Source organism: Mus caroli, unplaced genomic scaffold, assembly GCF_978045245.1.
Source record: "Mus caroli unplaced genomic scaffold, Mus_caroli_1 scaffold_1, whole genome shotgun sequence".
Lineage (NCBI taxonomy): Eukaryota > Metazoa > Chordata > Mammalia > Rodentia > Muridae > Mus > Mus caroli.
In genome coordinates this window covers 175,844,152-175,860,015 of record NW_028227256.1, presented here as the reverse complement: position 1 = coordinate 175,860,015, position 15,864 = coordinate 175,844,152, and the positions used below count along the sequence as shown (strand labels likewise).

The 15,864-nt window shown below is 40.4% G+C and overlaps 1 protein-coding gene across 7 annotated transcripts in view; it reads right to left on the bottom strand.

The window, feature by feature from the left end:
• LOC110288950 (cation channel sperm-associated protein subunit epsilon-like protein) overlaps positions 1-15,864 on the bottom strand; it is a 144,853-nt gene that overhangs the window by 89,670 nt on the left and 39,319 nt on the right. For all 7 annotated transcript variants that reach the window (XM_085843330.1, XM_085843322.1, XM_085843329.1 and 4 more), the window contains 2 exons: positions 14,467-14,531; positions 1,563-1,587 (listed from right to left, as the gene is read on the bottom strand). In XM_085843330.1, the coding sequence (XP_085699456.1) occupies positions 1,563-1,587; positions 14,467-14,531 (90 nt within the window). The remainder of the gene's footprint in view (positions 1-1,562; positions 1,588-14,466; positions 14,532-15,864) is intronic.

Below are 15,864 nucleotides of genomic sequence, written 5' to 3'. Positions count from 1 at the left end.
GTGTGTGTGTGTGTATGTGTGTGTGTGTATGATATGTGCAGTTGGTGGTTGTATGTGTCATGGTGCACATTTGGAGGTGAGAGGACAAGTGAGTTAAACCGACTCTCTTTCTGGGATTAGTCACCAGGCTTGTGCAGCCTCTACTGGCAGTATAGGCTTCTTATTGCTATTTTATTCCAAATTTCTGAATATTTTAAAAGAACATGTCAGTGAGTTTTAGAACTGTGTCAGGTTTTAGAAAGTATATATAATGATTTAAAACAATCTGTGACAACACAAAAGCGAGGGTAGGAACATGTGCTGCTCTTGCCACGCACCCAGCACACAGACTGAGATGACTGAGGTTAGGTGTTCATAATCTGCCAAACGTCATGAGCATCAAAGCCGAGGAAGAACGCAGAAGACACCATGTTTTGTAGGCACCTTTCAAAATTTTAGTAAATTTTCTTCCCAATCTCTTCAGTAGAATTTGGGCTTGCCATAGCTCTACTAGCCCTGGCTGTCCCAGAACTTGCTCTGTAGACTAGGCTGGCCTTGAACTCAGAGATCTACCTGTCTCTCCCTCCCTAGTGCTGAGATTAAAGTGTGTGCCACCAGTGCCCAGCATGCAAAGTTTAGACTTAAAAAGATATTAGAGTTTCACGCATTATATATTTTTCATAACTGTAATTAATGTCTCCTTTGTTTTTTGGTATAGTCTTTTAGAAAGGGTCTTGCCATGCTGCCCCAAACTGATTGCTCCATGTCCTAGATGACATTTGACATTATCAGCTGACTGAACTCACTGTGAAGCTGAAGATAATCTGGAACTCTGGACCTGCAGTGTTGAACTCTGGAGTGCTGATTTTACAGGCATGGACCAGCTACCACACCCAATTTATGTGATGCTGGGGAGTGACCTGAGGGCTTGGTGCTTGCCAGCAAAGTGCTCTTCCAAATAAGCTACATCTTCAGCCTCCAAAACTTAAAATTTCATATATATATATATATATATATATATATATATATATATATATATATGTGTATGTATGATCTTACTTTGTACTTCAGGCTGGATTCAGTTTTATGATGGTTGGCCATCATCCTTCTGATTAAACAGAGTACTAACCATGCCTAGCTTCCATAAGGCTTTTCTATTAACTGGGTTAGATTTATCAATATACACCATGTAATGAAATTAAGAACATTCACTGATAAATCAATACAGCTTCGATAAGCATATTACATGCTAAAGTATTTTGTAAACAGCCCCTGACCCCAACGTCTGCTAATACTTTCAAAATCTCTTTAGTGTTTCAACAGAAGACACTTGAGTAATCCTCTCTGTTTCTACTATTTAGGAAGAATATTGAAGGGAAGCCACCCTTGCATAGATATATGATCGAGCCTGCCTGACCAGGTCTCCTGACAACCCAAAAGATCTTCAAACATACTTTGAGTACAGCCACTCTACGGGACATTTATGGCAAAAACACATTGGGGAAATTCCTGGAAACATAAGTAATGACAAGAGAAATTGGAGAAGCAACATTCTCGAGAGATGCAAAACTGTCAAACGTTACCTGGCTTAAGTTGTAATAAACGTCTCTGGAGAGAGAAAGGAAATACATTTCAGTAAACATCATATGAAACATTAGCTAGAAAGCTATATCTTCAATAGACATGTTTCTTCTTTATTTTTTCAAAAGAAAAATCCATTATTTATTTATTTACTTCTCATTAAGGTAAGTTCGGGATGGGTACAAGCATCACCCATTGGACAAATTCTGTGTCCAATGGCCTTCGCAGGAAGGTTGCTTCAGAACGTGGCACAAACCATGCCTCTGTTTCTCTGGCCAGAGTTAACTGGACCACTCTGGTTGTGTTTGGTTTGCCTCCAAGAGTCACTGCACTGATGATAAACATACGCACACCTCTTGGCCAAGTGCAATCCAGTTTCATCTCGGGCATAAACACCTTCAGCTTTATGAAGAACCCTCAGAGACCTTACTCCTAGCCAGGACAAATGGCTTTGCACCGCAGCCTTCCAGGTGTACTCACCTTTCAGAAGTCCTGTTCCCAGCAGGCCTCCACAGGGCCAAGGTGGCAGAAAGCAAGGTATACTGTTTCTAAATCTTTGGGTATTCTCTTTACATTTTGGTAAACAGATATAAAGAATTTGATGTTAAATGTAAAACAAAAACGAACCCTATATATCATGCTGACTATGGACCAAAGTGTCTATCACTCATTCCCCATCATGGAGGGACGAGGTGTTTGTATCTTAAAAGTATATTACCAAGTAAAAGAAGCCAGTCTTGGGCTGGTGAGATGGCTCAGTGGGTAAGAGCACCCGGCTGCTCTTCCAAAGGTCTGGAGTTCAAATCCCAGCAACCACATGGTGGCTCACAACCATCCATAACGAGATTTGACTCCCTCTTCAGGAGTGTCTGAAGACAGCTACAGTGTACTTACATATAATAAATAAATAAATCTTAAAAAAAAAGAAGCCAGTCTAAAACATTTATATACTATAGATTCCAACTATATATCATTGTAAAAAGGAGAACCTATAGGAAGAGGTAATTTTTTAAAATGTGATTTCTGTGGGCCAGGTAGGAGAGAAGAATGCACGTGTGGAATGCAAGTACCTTAGGATGGTGAGAATCCATGGAACCAGGATGATGGAGATCCACCATCACGCATTGGTCTATGCTCGTGGAAAATAAAGTACCAAGACGGGACTGATGATGCAAGCCCTAGACTTTTGGTGTTCAAGCACTGGTCTTGGCTTATCAACTAAAAGAAATATGCCACTTTGGGAAGCCATATATAATGGGGATATGCCTGACTACTTATAATATAAATGAAATGAAAAGTCAGAAAAATTAATATAATATTCACTTACCTTAATAAAAGAAATCAACAAAATTGATATATTAAATGATAAAAAATATAGAATTTTATATTATTCTTGAGTGTTAATATTCCTCAAATAAATTAAAATATTAAGATACAATAAATTACAATACAAACCCTGGGGCACAGGCACAGTTGGGTGATAGAGTATCTGTCTACTAAATATGATTCCCTGGCTCAATCTCAATACCACAGAAATAAAATGAAATAAATAAAAATAAAATCCCAACAAAGGATTTTGTAGAATGTTACAAATCAATTCCAAAGATTTATAGGGAGGAAAACAAATATGTTTGAGTGTAGCTAGGGTCAGGTATGGTGGCACTGGCCTGTAATCCTGCCATTAAGGACGCAAGGCAGAAGAATCATGAGGTCAAAGCCACCTGGTACTACATAGTACTACAAGACCTTGTCTCTAAAAACCCTGGGCTGGAGGGTGGAACTCACTGGAAGACTGTAAAGGACCTTAGGTTAGATTCCCAGCACTGCAAAAACCAAGAGATAAACAGCAATAAAATAAAAACATGGGTTTCCCAATAAAGGATGAGGGTGACCACCAGACAAGAGTGGCCACTTACGCTCATACTTACCAGATTTTCTAATTAAAATGTGAACTCAGAAAGAGAAATACTTCACATTGTTGTTCATATGCAGATCTTAGCTTGGAGGGTGTGTGTGTGTTGTGTGTGAGTGTGTGGTATGTTTAGGAGTAGGTGGTGTGTATGTTTGTATGTACGGTGTATGTATAAGTATATGGTATGTCTGTATATGTGTGTGGTGCGTGTGTGTGGTATGTGTGCGTGGTATGTTTATGATTATAGAGTGTGTGTATTGTGTTCATTAGTATGTGTTATATGTGTATATATGGGTATTAGTGTGTGGTGTGTATATTTATGTGATTGTGTGTATGATATGTATGGTATCTATCTGTGTGAATGCGTGTGTGATATGTATGTATGTGAGTGTGTAATATGTGTGATGTGTATGTGTATGGTGTGTGTGTGTGAATGTGTGTGCAGTATGTGTAGGGTTTGTGTGTGTTGTGTATGAATGTGTGGTAGATGTGGTGTATATGTGTGAGAATATGTGTATGTGATATATGTATATGTGTATGTCATTGTGTAGTATGTGTGAAGTTCATGGTGTGAGTCTATGCATGTGTGTGTGGGGGGTGTGTTTGAGTGTCCTATGTATGAGTGTGTGGTGTGTGTTTGGTGTGTGTATAAATGGTGTGTGTGAGTATGTGTTGTGTATGGTGTGTGTGAGTGTATGGTATGTGTGGTGTGTGTGGTTTGTGCCTGTGTAAAGCCTATGAAACTAGAAAGATGTCAAGAGAGGGTTTCAAACAGAGTGGGATGGGAAAGGTAGCAAAAGGAAACATGTGACATGAAATCACTTTGACATGAAAAGGTGCTTTGGGGAAACCACATGGAAATGAAAAGGAGGGAACAGGAGGGAAAGGGGAGGAGAATCTACTAAAACCCACTTTGAAAAGGTCACAGAGATGCCTGCAAAGATAGCTTAGTGCTTAAGGCACTGGCTGCTCTTTCAGAGAGTAGGCTTCAATTCCAAGCACCCACAAGGTAGTTCACAAACATTTGTAAGTGCAGCCTCAGGGGATCCAATGCCCTCTTCTGGATTCCTCAGATACTGCACATGTGTGGTGCACAGAAATACATGCACACACAACACCCATACACATAAAATACAAAAAGAAAGTGTCATAAAGATATCTAATACCTTGTAAGTGGATTAAAAAGCTAAATTGAAATCAAACAAGCAGTAAAGAAGATAACAGAGGCAAACAGATGAGCTAAATAGAACAACCAGCCGAGGAGGCCAGGCATATATAGAAAACTCAGCTACGAATGCGAAGATACTATATATACATTGTGCAGAAAATTGGTGTGAAAATTAATTATTCATGTTTAAAAACAGAAGTGAATTTCCACCTGGAGGCTTGTTCAGAACTAATTCCAAGAGGAATAAGATTTTTTTTCTTCGGGCTTAAGAGATGGTTTAGCGGTTAAAAACACACTGACTATTCTTCAGAAGGTCCTAAGTTCAAATCCCAAAAACCACATGATGGCTCATAACCATCCGTAATGAGATCTGAGGCCCTTTTTCTGGTGTGTCAGAAGACAGCTACAGTGTACTTACATATAATAAATAAATAAATATTTTTAAAAAAAGATTTTTTTTCTTTTGGAGGAGGGGTTTCAAGACAGGGCCTCACTGTGTAGCCTGGGCTGTCCTGGAAAGCACTCTGTAGACCAGGCTGGCCTTGAACTCATAGAGATCTACCTGCCTCTGCCGCTCAGTGCTGGGATTAAAGGTGTATGCTACTACTCTCTGTGCAGATTAAGAGTTTTATAGAAAAAAAAACTTAATGTAGAATACTGTGATCTAGAAGGTAAGGAAATCTTTCTGTTTTCCTAATATTTATTTATGTATGAGTAAAGCATTGCTCTCTTCAGACACACCAGAAGAGGGCATTGGATCCTGTTACAGATGGTTGTGAGCCACCATGCAGTTTCTGGGAATTGAACTCAGGACTTCTGGAGGAGCAGTCAGTGTTTTTTAATTCCCGAGCCATATCTCCAGCCCCAGAAATTTTCTTTAAATGGATTTTAATCAACAAAAACTCGCAAAGGACGAATTTAAAATGAATTTGCAATAGGAAGGGCCTCTGTGAATAACAGGGAGCAGAAGTAATGATGTACAAAAACCTGAGCTATCGCTCCAGCCATTTCAACCTGCTTTCTTATAGAACCCATGACACCTGCCTAGGAATGGCACTGCCCATGGTGGACTGGGCACTGAACCATCAATAACTAAGAAAATGCCCTACAGCCAGACCCTACCAAGGCATTTTCTCAGTTCAGGTTCCCTCCTTTCAGACAACTCTTGCTTGTGTAAATTGACATAAAACTAGCAGCACGCTTGGTGAGATCTAAAGGAAAGCAAGGGCTCACCTATCACCAAGGATTGTACAGAGTCTCTGGGTTACTTCCTGGATAGTACTTCTCTTTTGGCTGTGTGGAGGAGACAGAGCTAGCTCAGGGAGGCTGTAGGTTTGTCTTGGTTATTGTCAGCTCTTGGGGCTCAGTGTACATAAGTGAGAACAGTAATCCATTATGTGACTCTACCGGTTTCTTGGAAGATACCTTAGTTCCTTTCATTATAATGAAACCACCCCATGGGTGACTTTATCCTTAATTTCTCATTGCTCTGGTGGCTAGTACAAGCACTACCCAAATAGAGTCACCTTCACTCAGCTTCATGCCCTAGAGTAGGCCATGACCTGGCTTGTAGATGATAGTGTTTCACTCTGAATAGTAGGGACTCTCTATCATAAGGCCCTAATCATATCCATAAGGGTTCTATCCTTAGGGTCTTATCATGTTCCTAAAGCCCTATACCAACTATCACAATATGAACTTGGGCGGGGACACAAGAGCTTAGTTCATTGAAATAGATTTTTCTCTCTGGTAGCTCTGAAGTTCTTCTCTTTAAAAGAAGCAGAACATAGTCAATTTAGTCACAGTGGCAAGTTTAATTTCCCAACACAGCTCTATCAGGAGTTTTTATTTGGGAATTTGCCCTTGTCAATTGCTCCATGGTTTCAGAACCAATGGAAGGATGGCCAGTGATTAAGAAGGAACAGAAGCCTGACATTTTCATGAGTGTCAGAGGCTCAAACCATGCTTCTTAGTGAGACTCTGGAGAAGTCGATGTTAAAGAACCATACGAAGAAGAAAATGAAGCTGCTGTCAATAACCATGCCTTACTACACACGTGAGTGTTCTGATTGCATCTGCCCATGGTACATGATGACTGCTAATGCAGCCAGGGAAGAGTGGGTTACAGTATTATCACATGTAAAAATAAATCACATAAATAAAATGATATTACTATGGAAGAGGGAGGAAGGTCTCCTCTAGAAAAAATAGATGTACTGTAGATAAAAACAAAACAAAACTCGAAATGCATTCTGCCTTCTTCTTGATGCTAAAGCATGCCTATGCTCACCGAATTTTTTTTCACTTATTGAATAACTTTACAGCACAATTAATCAAGTATTATCAAACGGCTTCCTCCTTTTATAGGCATCAATTCTTGTGTTAAGTAGTGACTGAAGAATTATATAAGACAGAGACTTTGAAAATAGATGAGAGATGCTCCAGTCCCGGCTACCTCTGCCATCTTCCTTCTGAGCTCAGCTGAGGCTGCTAAGGGCTCCAGAGTGCTCTCCATGCCACAGGACCTCTGGATCACCTCGGGATCAGGGGTGAGTGGAATGCAACATCAGCTCCAAAGAATCAAGGAGGGTCTTGGGCCAGCAGGAACAGGGACAAAGGAACCCCACCCAATGAGAGGCTGGGGCTTGCCCTGCCATCTTCTGCATGAACCCAGCCTAGGGCACAGAGGACTCGCCGCACTGCAGGACCCCTAGCATACCCAGGACCCCCTGTTCACCTGAGAGCATATGGATGATAGAAGCAACAGAGCTTCTTGGTTAGGGTCCTGACGGGCCTTCATCCTCAGCCAGGAGGCAGAACTCAGACCCAGATCCCTGGGGACGTTCATTCCTTGCCAGAGGAGAGCCAGCCTATAGGGAGAGTTCTGACTCCAGAACTCAGGAGGTGAATCAGAGCTCCAGACTGCTGGATACCTGCCTTGAACGAGGAGAGCTTGCTTGCAGAGAGTGCTCTGACCACTGGAACTCAGGTGAGAGTTGAACTCCCAGGAGTGCTAACAGAGGCTAACAGAATCACAGGAGCATTGAGCTCCAACCAGAGACAGCTTAAACATTAACACCAGAGATTTCCAGATAGCGAAAGGCAAACATAAGAATCTTACTAACAGAAACCAAGAACACTGGGCATCATCAGAACCTAGTACACCCACCACAACGAGTCCTGGATACCCCAACACACAGAAAAGCAAGACACAGATTTAAAATCATATCTCAGGATGGTGGTAGAAGATTTTAAGAAGGGCATTAATAACTCACTTAAAGAAATACAGGAGATTACTGGGAAACAGGTAGAAGCCCTTAAAGAGGAAGCACAAAAATCTCTCACGGAAATACAGGTAGAAGTTCTTAAAGAACTACAGGCAAACACTGCTAAAACAAAAATCACTTAAAGAATTAAAGGAAAACACAATCACACAGGTAATAGAATTGAACAAAACCATCCAAGATCTAAAAATGGAAGTAGAAACAATGAAGAAAACCCAAAGGGAGACAACTCAGGAGATAGAAACCCTAGGAAAGAAATCTGGAACCATAGATGCAAGCATCAGCAACAGAATACAAGAGATGGAAGAGAGAATCTCAGGTGCAGAAGATTCCATAGAGAACATGGACACAACAATCAAAGAAAATGCAAAATGCAAAAAGATCGTAACTCAAAACATCCAAGAAATCCAGGACAAAATGAGAATACCAAATCTACAGATAATAGAGTAGATGAGAATGAAGATTTTAAATTTAAAGGGCCACCAAATATCTTCAACAAAATTATAGAAGAAAACTACCCATACCTAAAGAAAGAGATGCCCATGAACATACAAGAAGCCTACAGAATTCCAAATAGACTGGACCAGGAAAAGAAATTCCTCCCGACACATAATAATCAGAACAACAAATGCATTAAATAAAGACAATATTAAAAGCAGTAAGGGAAAAAGGTCAAGTGTCATATAAAGGCAGGCCTATTAGAATTACACCAGAGTTCTCACCAGAGACTATGAAAGCCAGAAGATCCTGGACAGATGTTATACAGACACAAAGAGAACACAAATGCCAGCCCAGGCTACTATATCCAGCTAAACTCTCAATTACCATAGATGGAGAAACCAAAGTATTCCATGACAAAACCAAATTCACACAATATCTTTTCAGGAATCCAGCCCTTCAAAGGATAATAAAGGGAAAATGTAGGGAGCTATTAAGACAACACAATTGTCGTGATCTCTGAATTGGGCCTCTCCCTCCGAGAAGAAAAGGGGGTCAAAAGCGGGCCACCGACACCGATTCGGAGAACAACCACAGAATGTTCCAGCCCTAAGTCATCGCAGATGTCCTGACCACACCCTGATACCACCAAGTTCCTGCTTCCCCGTGTAGCTGCCAAAAGAAAAAATTTCTATTGCCCCACTCCCACTGATAAGTACTTCTCCTTTTGCTTGTATTGCCCCACCCCTCCCGCTGATAAGTATCTGTACTTCCCCTTTTGCTTGTGCATGTAAACATTGAGCCTTTCTCAATACAGTGGGGTCTTAATGCAATTCAGAACTTTTCCGTGTTGTTATTTGCACAAGACCCTTGTCTCTCTCTACCCCCCATTTGGTTCTTAGGAGAAGGTCCCCTCCAGACCCTCGAATAACTGGACCTGCTGGATGGGTCAGAAAAACACCAACACAAAGATGGAAATTATACCTTAGAAAAAGCAAGAAAGTAATCCTTTAACAAAACTAAAGAAGATAGCAACAAGAACAGATTCCCAACTTTAAAACAAAAATGACAGGAAGCAACAATTACTTTTCTTTGATTTCTCTTAACATCAATGGACTCAATTCCCCCAATAAAAAGACATAGACTAACAAACTGGGTACACAAACAGGACCCAACATTTTGCTGCTTACAGGAAACGGAACTCAGGGATAAAGACAGACACTACCTCAGAGTAAAAGGCTTGAAAACAATTTTCCAAGCAAATAGTCCGAAGAAACAAGCTGGAGTAGCCATTCTAATATCAAATAAAATTGACTTCCAACCCAAAGTTATGAAAAAAGACAAGGAGGGGCACTTCATACTCATCAAAAGTAAAATCTACCAAGATGAACTCTCAATTCTGAATATCTATGCTCCAAATGCAAGGGCAGCCACATTTATTAAACAAACTTTAGTAAAGCTCAAAGCACACATTGCACCTCACAAAATAATAGTGGAGACTTCAACACCCAACTCTCACCAATGGACAGATCCTGGAAACAGAAACTAAACAGAGACACATGGACACTAACAGAAGTAATGAAACAAATGTATTTAACAGATATCTACAGAACATTTTATCCAAAAACAAAAGGATATACCTTCTTTTCAGCACCTCATGGTACCTCCTCCAAAATTGACCATATAATTGGTCACAAAACAGGCCTCAACAGATAGCAAAATATAGAAATTATCCCATGCATCCTATCAGATCACCATGGACTAAGGCTGATCTTCAATAACAGCATAAATAATAGAAAGCCAGCATTCACATGGAAACTGAACAACACTCTACTCAATGATAACTTGGTCAAGGAAGAAATAAAGAAAAAAATTAAAGACTTTTTATAGTTTAATGAAAATGAAGCCACAACATACCCAAGCATATGAAACACAATGAAAGCAGTCCTAAGAGGAAAAGTCATAGCTCTGAGTGCCTTTAAAAAGAAACTAGAGAGAGCATATACTAGCATCCTGACAGCACACCTAGAAGCTCTAGAATGAAAGGAAGTAAATTCACCCAAGAAGAGTAGATGGCAGGAAATAATCAAACTTAGGGCTGAAATCAACCAAGTAGAAACAAAAAGAACCATTCAAAGAATCAACCAAACTAGGAGCTGGTTTTTTTGAGAAAAATCAACAAGATAGATAAACACTTAGCCAGATTAACTAGAGGGCAGAGGGACAGTATCCTAATTAACAAACAGAAATGATAAAGGAGACATAACAACAGATCTTGAGGAAATCCAAAACATCATCAGATACTACTACAAAAGGCTATACTCAAGAAAACTGGATAACCTGGATGAAATGGACAACTTCCTAGACAGATACCAGGTACCAAAGTTAAATAAGGATCAGATCTTAACCGTCCCATTTCCCCTAAAGAAATAGAAGCACTCATTAATAGTCTCCCAACCAAAATAAGCCCAGGACCAGATGGGTTTAGTTCAGAGTTCTATCAGACCTTCAAAGAAGACCTACTTCCAACTCTCCTCAAACTATTTCGCCAAAGAGAAACAGAAGGTACTCTACCCAATTCATTCCATGAAAACACAATTACTCTGATACCTAAACCACACAAAGATACAACAAAGAAAGAGAACTTTGACCAATTTCCCTTATGAATATTGATGCAAAAATACTCAATAAAATCCTTGCAAACTGAATCCAAGAACACATCAAAACGATTATCCATCATGACCAAGTAGGCTTCATCCCAGGGATGCAGGGATGGTTTAATATATGGAAATCCATCAGTGTAATCCACTATATAAAAAACTCAAAGATAAAAATCACATGATCATCTCATTAGATGCTGAGAAAGCATTTGACCAAATCCAACACCCCTTCATGATAAAAGTCATTGAAAGATCAGGAATTCAAGGCCCATATCTAAATATAATAAAAGCAATCTACAGCAAACCAGTAGCCAACATCAAAGTAAATGGAAAGAAGCTGGAAGCAATCCCACTAAAATCAGGGACTAGACAAGGCTGCCTACTTTCTCCCTACCTATTCAACATTGTACTTGAATTCCTAGCCAGAGCAATTAGACAACAAAAGGAGATCAAGGGGATATAAATTGGAAAGGAAGAAGTCAAAATATCACTGTAGTCAGATGATATAGCATATACAAGTGACACTAAAAATTCCACCAGAGAACTCCTAAACCTGATAAACAGCTTCAGCGCAGTAGCTGGATATAAAATTAACTCAAACACATCCGTAGCCTTTCTCTACACAACAGCATGAGAAATTAATTAGTGGAGCAACACCCTTCACAATAGTCACAAATAATATAAAATACCTTGGTGTGACTCTAACTAAGGAAGTGAAAGATCTGTATGATAAGAACTTCAAGTCTCTGAAGAAAGATATTGAAGAAGATCTCAGAAGATGGAAAGATCTCCCATGTTCATGGATTGGTAGATTTAATATAGTCAAAATGGCTATCCTGCCAAAAGCAATCTACAGATTCAATGCAATCCCCATCAAAATTCCAACTCAATTCTTCACTGAGTTAGAAAGGGCAATTTGCAAATTCATCTGGAATAACAAAAAAAATCTAGAATTACAAAAACTATTCTCAACAATAAAAGAACCTCTGGTGGAATACTCTATGCCTGACCTCAAGCTGTACTACAGAGCAATTGTGATAAATACTGCATGGTACTGGTACAGTGACAGACAGGTAGATCAATGGAATAGAATTGAAGACCCAGAAATGAACCCACACATCTATGGTCACTTGATCTTTGACAAGGTAACTAAAACCATCCAGTGGAAAAAAGACAGCATTTTCAACAAATGGTGCTGGCCCAACTGGTGGTTATCATGTAGAAGAATGCGAATTGATCCATTCTTATCTCCTTGTACAAAGCTCAAATCTAAGTGGATCAAAGAACTCCACATAAAACCAGAGACACTGAAATTTATAGAGGAGAAAGTGGGGAAAACCCTTGAAGATATGGGCACAGGGGAAAAGATTCCTAAACAGAACAGCACTGGCCTGTGCTGTAAGATCGAGAATCGACAAATGGGATCTCATAAAATTGCAAAGCTTCTGTACAGCAAAAGGTACTGTCAATAAGACAAAAAGGCCACTAACAGATTGAGAAAGAATTTTTACCAATCCTAAATCTGATAGGGAACTAATATCTAATATATACAAAGAGCTCAAGAAGCTGAACTCCAGAAATTCAAATAACCCCCATTAAAAATGGGGTACAGAACTAAACAAAGAATTTTCAACTGAAGAACACCTAAGGGCTGAGAAGCGCTTGAAAAAAATGCTCAACATCCTTAATCATCAGGGAAATGCAAATCAAAACAACTCTGAGATTCCACCTCACACCAGTCAGAATGGCTATGATCAAAAATTCAGGTGACAGCAGATGCTGGCAAGGATGTAGAGAAAGAGGAACACTCCTCCATTGCTGGTGGGATTGCAAGCTGGTACAACCACTCTGGAAATCAGTCTGATGGCTCCTCAGAAAACTGGACATAGTACTACCGCTGGATCCAGCAATACCCCTCCTGGGCATATACCCAGAAATTGTTCCACCTGGTAATAAGGATACATGCTCCACTATGTTCATAGAAGCCTTATTTATAATAGCCAGAAGCTGGAAAGAACCCAGATGTCCCTCAACAGAGGAATGGATATAGAAAATGTGGTATATTTACAAAATGGAGTACTACTCAGCTATTAAAAACAATGAGTTTGATAAATTCTTAGACCAATGGATGGATCTAGAGGATATCGTCCTGAGTGAGGTAACCCAATCACAAAAGAAGTCACTTGATATGCACTCACTGATAAGTGGATATTAGCCCAGAAGCCTAGAATACCCAAGATACAACTTCCAAAACACAAGAAAATGAAGAAGGAAGACCAGTTCGTGGATACTTCATTCCTCCCTAGAATAGGGAATAAAATATCCATGGAAGGAGTTGCAGAGACAAAGTTTGGTGCCAAGATGAAAGGATGGACCATCCAGAGACTGCCCCACCCAGGGTTCCATCCCATAATCAGCCACCATACTCAACAGTATTGCATACTAATCAGTACCCCCAGAGCTCGTGTCTCTGGCTGCATATGTAGCAGAAGATGGCCTAATGGGCCATCACTGAGAAGAGAGGCCCCTTGGTCTAGCAAACTTTATATGCCCCAGTACAGGGGATCGCCAGGTGCAAGAAGTAGGAGTGCATGGGTAGAGAAGCAGGGTGGGGGGAGGGTATAGGGGACTTTTGGGATAGCATTTGAAATGTAAATGAAGAAAATATCTAATAAAAAATGTGGGGAAAAATAGATGATAGCCATGGTCTGAAAGGCCAGAGGTCAAGTCTAGTGCTGTCTTCCAGCACCATTGCAGTTTGGATCTCATATTCAACCCGCCCAGACCTACCATCCTTATCTATTAAATAAGAATAATGGTTCTTACATGCCTATCATCATTATGAAGATTGAGAGAAAGAATATGTGTATAAAACTGAAGCTGGACATCACTGGACACTTCAAGGTCACAGCCCTCTAGAAGGAGAGGCAAAAGGATAATCACAGGATAGAGACCATCCTGGTCTATAAGCTAAGTTCAGGTTAACCAGAGGTTTACAGGGAGATCCTGTATAAAAACAGACTGATGGGGCTGGAGAGATGGCTTAGTGGTTAAGAGCACTGGCTGCTCTCTCAAACAACCCGAGTTCAATTCCAGCACCCACACGGCAGCTCATACCTGTCTGATACTCCAGTTCCAGGAGTGCTCCCTCTCACAGACATATATGCAAGCAAAGTACCAAGGAACATAAAATTAAAAATAGAAAAAGAAAAACGAGAAAAAAACAGACAGATATGACCCTTCAGTGAGTCCTCAAATTGTAGTTGATAATTTTAAAACTTCTAACTCAACACAACTTTGGCAATACATTTGAGAATATCTTGGTTGGTGAATAGATGTATGTATGCAAACCATGATGTAGATAATGCAGCTTTGTGATTGATTTTCTTTTAAGCAAGAGCTAAATACTCTGAAAGCCTTAATTATATATTATGTTCCACTTACACAACTGTGAAATACCACAAGTAGCAAATATAAGAATTATCCACAGTCAGATGCCGTTCCACTTCCTGGATGGAAGAGAAAATACAAATGAAAAATTATGTAATATTTGAAATAGATTCAGAAATCGACATGAGCCTAAATGTCACAGAGGACTGTTTCTTACCTAAGAACAAAGCAAACTAGATTTCAGACTAGAACTAATACCACACCTACAGAAGGTTCTTGAGTTTTTTGTCTTTTACTGTTTACTGTAATGCTAAGTGCTGGCCTCCAAGATCTGGTGTCTGCAAGTAGCCTTTGGGACCCTGCCCCCAAGTTAATTCTGATTGGTGAATAAATGTACTGGCAGCCAATAGCTGGGCACAAGAGAGATAGGTGGGATCTAGATTCCTGGGCTTGAGAACCATGAGGGAGAGAGAGGGGGAGTGGGGGGAGGGGGAGTGGAATAGGAGGGGAGCGGGAGAGAATAGGACTGTAGGAAATCTGGCCCTGTGGGCAGACCAGTTGGAGATAAGAGCAGCCCAGATGACACACAGAAATAATGAGCGACAGGTTGGGTTATCCATAGGGGAATACATTCTAACAGCATGGAGGGTAGGCAGTTGCCCAGCTAGTGTGCTGCCTAAGGCATTTTTAAAAACAGAAATATCAAGAATGTGTGCATACTTTCATATGGGAACAGAAATGCTCAAATTCGGGAAGAAACTCCACGTCAGGATTTATTAAGAGATTTTTACTGCAGAAGTTGTTTAACTCCTCAGCTCCTCGGTATGTACTAAACTAAGTGGCAAGTCTGGCAACTTGCCCTCCTCACTGTCTCTATCATGTTTCTCCCTTTTCACACTCAACTCTTATCACTCATCTGGCTCAGCAGTTCTCAACGGCCCAGGGGACGGAGAACGTTTGACAATGTGTGGAGATGCTTTAGGTAGTCACAAGTCTCTGTCTGTTTCACACACCAGCAGACTCAATGTCACTTTCTTTTCTTTTTTTTAGGTTTTTCAAGACAGGGTTTCTCTGTATAGCCCTGGCTGTCCTGGAACTCACTTTGTCCTGGCTGGCCTCAAACTCAGAAATCTGCCTGCCTCTGCTTCCTGAGTGCTGGGATTAAAGGCGTGCACCACCACGCCCAGCAAAAATCATCTGCATTCATGGGTTTTCTTGAATTGAAGGAAAGTAAGTGGAGTCTAAGTCTCGAGTTTGCCTTTGGTTTTCCATCGCCATCACCATGTGTGACTGAGACTTACTCATCCAAGAGTAACATTAACAGCCTCTAGCAGACTAGAGGATGAAGAAGCTAAGTAATAAGGATTTGGGTGCTAGCTAAATGGTGCAACATGTACATGGCCTGGTTTCTAAACCTAGGCAAAATGAATGGGAGAGTGAGGGAGGGAGTGA